A 5625-nucleotide genomic window follows, 5' to 3' on the forward strand; every position below is an offset into this window, starting at 1 on the left:
CTATAATATACTCGTAGCTCTATTATAGAGTAACACTATTGGAGAAAAAGTTATACTATAATAGAGTTACTCTATTTTGGTGTAAATTTATAGAGGAAAAAATAGAATATAATTGGAGATGGTCTTATAGCCCTATACTATTTAAAAGTTAAACATGGATTTAGTTTAATATTATATTATTTTCATATTTTGATAAGTGGGTTTAGGGTTGATAATTAAGGTTTATATTTGGGTTTAGTATTTTAAAATTTGGTTTGGGTTTAGTATTTAAAAATTGTGTATTGGGTTAATATGGAATGCATTCTTTATTGAAAAGTCTTATATTTCATCTATTCATTTTATTGTCATTCAGTACCTAATTATAATTTATATTTGGATTAGAATTTATGATTCGGTATTTTGGAGTTGGGATAGTGTTTAGTATTTAAGGATTATGGATGTGGTTTTAGTCCTCCTATACTACTTCGTGTGATATGGAATATAACATTCAGTATATACATATGTGGTCAATAAATATGTAACGGAGATGTCCTTTTTTTCTCCACTCCTGACCATATATTATTTACTATAATACTATCCATATTTTTTTTATCTACGTCATCTCACATTCTTCCTTTTTATCTGCTACTTGTACTAGAAATGATTAAAACCGAATAAAAAAAAATACAATTGTTAGTTGTCTAATTATGTCAAAATCAGTAACATGCACTTCATCATCTTCCCAAACTGGGCTATTTTGCAAGTTCACCATTTTTATATTCTTTATTTCATTCCTCTTTTCATATTTTGTGACAACTCACAGACACAGACTCCTCTTTTTGTTCTCCCCTCCTCTCTATATAAAATCATAGTTTATTCTCTCTTTATTCCTCTGCGTCGTCGCTGTTTGGAAGATTGCAATAATAATTTTTGCTATGGCTTCTTTTGCTACACCTCTCTGCTCATTCATTAACTTCACTTTCTCCCAACTTTCAAACTATTCATTTTTCTACTTTCTCACTTTTGTCCTTTCTGTTGTTTTGGGACTTTCACCTTTCCAAACTCCCAAAGCTTTATTTATTTCAGGCATTTAATTTTGGATCCCTTTAATTTTTAGTCTTTTCTATTTTTATCCCAAATATAGTTGTTTCTCTTAAATCATTGACAATTTGAACATAAATGATAAAAAAAGCAAAACATTTGGAGTCCCTACAAATTACTACTCTTTAGTTTTTGAGTGTTTGGTTGAAGTTTTGGTCTTGATGTGATATTGAATGTGATTGAATTACTTTAGTTGGAGTTTTGAGCTTGATGATATGAGAGCATGCGCAACGGTGAGACTCATCGGAGTCTTTAGCGACAAAGGACATTTCGGATTAATCCTGGATATTTTAAATTTAAAAAAAAAAAAAAAAAGATGACCATTCACGGGCCGCCACGTAGTCGTGGGGACCCGTAAATAGTGCAAGGATTCACTAAGAAATAGTCTTTATTTAAGAATTTTAAAGATTGAATCCTTAGCTTTTGGTAGAGTCAACTGATTATTTAATTATTTTTTTCCTAAAGATTTCAACTTAAGGATTTCCATTGCGGATGCCCTGATCCCCTCTCTATATTATTGGTATGTTCCAAAAAAAAACAAATACTGACATTCATAAGGTTTTGTGGTTCTGATGGTAAAAAGTGAAATGATCAACTTCAAGCATCCAAACAAAAGAAAACAAAACAACAAAAAGAACTTTTTTTTTTCATTTTAGGAAGAGTTATGTAAATAAAGGAGAACTTACTGATTGGTCTTTTTCAAGTTCAATAATTGGTGGTGGCTGGTGGGTTTTGGTAATAATAACATGTGATAAATTGAAGTGGAACTCAAATTAAGAACACTTTCTTAATAGTCAACAGTAAAACATGAGATTCTTAACATTATCACTTAGTTTAGGTAATGGAATCGTCTTGGGGGGACCCACTCGAGAGACACAAGATGGATTCATGGATCCTCCATTAGCTTCAGACGATCTCTCGATGTATAGTCTTCCTCTGTATGCTGCAAGGTGAGCGTAATATGCCGGTGGCACAATGGAAACAGGTTTCTTGCATCTCACGAAATTGTAACACAAGTTATACACAAGTCTCTGCAACTCATCTGAAGTAAACTCGCTCTCATCCCACAAGATGTGATAATGAGTTGGCCTGCTCGTGCCCTTTACTCCCACGTGGCTACAAAGATAGAAATCAAACTCTTTCGGATGAGTTACCACCGTATCAACCACCGTTCCAGGAGGGATGTTCTGATCATGGTCAGGACCGCACCGAAACAGCCTCGTGTGATGTCTTTTCTGGACCACGGAGAAAGTGATGGTCGGATAGTAACCTTGGAACTTAGAACAAGCGGCTTTGATGGATTGAAGCTCTTCTTGGAGGACTTTCTTGAACTGTGTCTCACTCACACCGTCTCTGAAAAATATGATCCGGTTCGGAAGCTTGTTTAGGGCTTTGTAGAAATCATCAAGAAGTTCCTTGACCATCAAGTCAAGATCTTGAATGATTTCTTGCCTATGAGTCTGAGACCGCATTCTAGAGACGTATCTGTTAGCTTCTGGCCAGTTTATGCTCTCGACCACAGCCGCTACAGAAGGGCTGCAATCATCAAACGGATGAGGATGCGTTACGTCAGCTCCCATGAAGATCACCGGCTCATCGACTCTAATCAATCTTGGAATGTGAGAAGGTATTGAGTTGTAGAGCTCTGTCATTGCCCCACCAATCTTGGCGTTTATCTTGAGAGCCAAGTTTGAAACAAACTGAGAACTGAGCTTAGTGATGTTAGTGTATAAGCAGCATTGTGTCACAACACCAATTCTTGTCTCTGCTATCCTCTTTAGATCTCCATACCCTTTATGTTTTCTCTCCATTACACAGATAATCAGCTGGAGATTGTTTGATGCAGCTCTTTGAATATCCTTCAGTTTAGACTCAAGAAGAGTAGTGTTGTTGAGTATGTGTGATGGCTCAAAGAAGGTGCTGCTTAAAGTGTACTTGCTTAGGAAGACTCCTAAATGCTCACACTTTTGAGTGAGCTCGTTTATGAACTTGGGAATGGTAGATTTCTGGTCAGGGCTGCCTCCAATACTCATCAAAGCCCATATCTCGACTCGAGTCCCTTTAAAAGCTCGGCTCTCTAGTAGGTTCCTTGACCTGTCATGTTTAAGCTTTGGGGGCTGAAGTATTCTTCCTTTCAGCAATGTCATTTCTCTAGAGACCTCCAAGTTGAACTCTCTCGTTTGAGTTCCACTGTTAAACCAAAGAAGCAAAAGATTAAAACCTTAATGATGTTTAGGACACAACTAATCACTAGAAAGTTACCTCGATGGACCGACCGGTCCTGCCATAACATTGTCAATAATAGCTTTCCTTTCATTAGGTTTCTGGCAGCCCATTTTCATAATTTTTGCAGCCTGATCATCTGAAAGCTTTCCAAGAAACTTTTGGCCTTCACAGATCATACATAGTTCCATAGGAAGGAAACAAGGTCTTGTTCTACTAATCTGAAGACATGGCAAGTTCTTGAACTGAATCTCATAGCCATAATGATCTTTGAAGTAACTCACAAGCCTTATTTGCTTCCCATCTCTATCAGGAAACCATAATCTCTCAGTGATCTCATCTGTTAACCCGTATACTCGGTATCTTTGAACAGTTTCTCTGTGGCAAACAAATACTCTTATGTTCTTAATTTCTTTCTCAACTTCTCTCCTTTCCTCCAAGCTAAGTTCTCTGCCTTTGTTCCTAGAAAGATCCTTGAGAAGACCTAGCTTCTTCTGCAAGTAAGCTATTACACCAATGCTTTCATGGAATGCTGCTATTGAGAGATCCATGTTAAGTGCTAAACCTTGTTGAGTCTGTCTAAGGCTCTGGAAAAACCCTCTGAGTCCAACAGCTCCACCTCCAATCTCCTTGGATCCACCCATAGAAGTCGAATAAAAAGATCTTCCAATGGAAGTACACTTCTCCATTGGATTCTCCCTCAAGATCACATCAAGAGCATGAATGTATTCTTGAGGCAGAGGAGCCCAGTTTTCACCTTCCTTCCTCTGTTCCTTCCCATCAAACTTGGACACAAGCCTCATGTTAACCCTAAAAAGTTTATCAACCTTCTTCTGAGGTAGCTTCTCGCGCAAGTCACAACACTTCATCAAAGTGTTGCATGATGGGATAGGGAGGTTAACAAAGAACTCAAGCCTATCTTCTTGAAACTCCACAGGGCTGTAAATGTTCTTCCTACCATCAAAAGCAGGGACAGCACCAGAGAAGCTTCTCGGTTCAGTCTCCAGGAGTTTCTGTTTGATCATCCGAGCAATTTCTTTTGAAGGGTTTGGAGAGATGTCAACGTTGTAATGGTAAATCTTCTGTGAAGGATCAAACTTGACAAGAAAATGGTTGGCTAGGAGATATATAACAGAGCCTTCATGACCACCAGAGTCAGGTCTTTTAGCAACCACTAATGCTGCTTCTGTTGCTGTTCCTGTGGACCCAACTTTGATGTTTCTATGTTCTGAAACTTGCGTCTTCGGCTGTTGCTGATGCTTTCTCTCCACAACTGTTTTTGATTAAAACACAAAAGATGCAACTAAATCACTACCAACCAATAAAGAGTATTTAAGCAGACATAGAGTTTCTTTCTAGGCAAAAGTTTCAGACATTAACACATTAAAGAAAAGGTGATAGTATTGTAGTACAGAGAAGGACCATATACATAGCAGTGTGGGAAATCACACCAAGTCACCAAGAACAACAAAAGGTGGAAAGAGATAGCCTTGAAAACCTCGTCCAATAAATAAACAAATATTCGGACAAAGAGTTCTGAGAAAACCTTTAGAATTCTGCAAAAGAACAAAAACATGCAAGAAAAGAAAACAATGGTTCCTCACCTGGGGTAAGAGGGAGAGCTTTGGTCATCGGGTGGAAGAATCTTTGGTCAGTAGGTAGAGGAAGTAAAGGAAGAGAAGGAAGAGTGTTGTGAAACTGAGAGTAAAAGCAGTAGTAATAGTAGTAGTAGCTAGAGTGGAGATTGGACGGGACGAGGCTTAGATTTTGTTGGGGAGAAGAAGGGAAAGGAGGAGGATTGGTGTGAACATGGTAAAGGGGAGGAGGCTTGCGGAGAAGAGGTGTTCTTGATTTGGAATTAAGGGTGTGTCTGGTAGTATGATGACTCTGAGCTTTTTCTTCCATGGATGATGAAAAATAATAGACAGAGAGAGTGAGAGAGGGGTTTGAGGTAAAGCAGAAAAGAGAGAGAGAAGGTAAAAGACGAAAAAGAAGAAGAAGAAGAGTGTGTAGGCCTCGGCATTTTACCCGGACCCGAAGACCCGAACCGGAACCGACCCAAAAATACAGGTTCGGGTTTGGGTCCGGGTTCATGCTAAGTATCTATTGGGTCTTTTTTTTTGGACCCGCGGATCTCGATTCGGGTCCGGACTTTTTGGACTCGCGGGTCTCGGTTCGGGTACCCGAAATACCCGCAAATAATTGTATATATTAGGTATATTTGGGTGATTGGGTATATTTTTGGTATTTCGGATTTTTTTAAAAGTTTCGGGTTTAGATTTTCGGGTATAATTGTAGGTTTTTGGTGAAATTTTAGATTTT

The 5625-nt window shown here is 38.3% G+C and overlaps 1 protein-coding gene across 1 annotated transcript; it reads right to left on the reverse strand.

Annotated features, from left to right (window-relative positions):
- Positions 1-1836: 1836 nt before the first annotated feature.
- LOC106322690 (protein argonaute 7) lies at positions 1837-5208 on the reverse strand. Its single transcript, XM_013760793.1, has 3 exons — positions 4908-5208; positions 3343-4576; positions 1837-3270 (listed from the first exon to the last, which is right to left on the reverse strand). The coding sequence occupies exons 1-3, from the start codon at positions 5206-5208 to the stop codon at positions 1875-1877; spliced, it is 2931 nt and encodes a 976-aa protein (XP_013616247.1). The 3' UTR covers positions 1837-1874.
- Between the last annotated feature and the right edge of the window lie 417 nt (positions 5209-5625).

This window comes from Brassica oleracea, chromosome C2 (genome assembly GCF_000695525.1).
Source record: "Brassica oleracea var. oleracea cultivar TO1000 chromosome C2, BOL, whole genome shotgun sequence".
NCBI classification, from domain to species: Eukaryota; Viridiplantae; Streptophyta; class Magnoliopsida; order Brassicales; family Brassicaceae; genus Brassica; species Brassica oleracea.

What these genes read in the sequence shown, in the direction of transcription:
- LOC106322690 (XM_013760793.1), bottom strand. Translation starts at nt 5,208, where the DNA reads ATGGAAGAAAAAGCTCAGAGTCATCATACTACCAGACACACCCTTAAT. An exon ending in AGCTCTCCCTCTTACCCCAG is followed by an intron (nt 4,577 to 4,907) that starts GTGAGGAACCAT and finishes AATCAAAAACAG; the next exon opens with TTGTGGAGAGAAAGCATCAG. An exon ending in GGACCGGTCGGTCCATCGAG is followed by an intron (nt 3,271 to 3,342) that starts GTAACTTTCTAG and finishes TTGGTTTAACAG; the next exon opens with TGGAACTCAAACGAGAGAGT.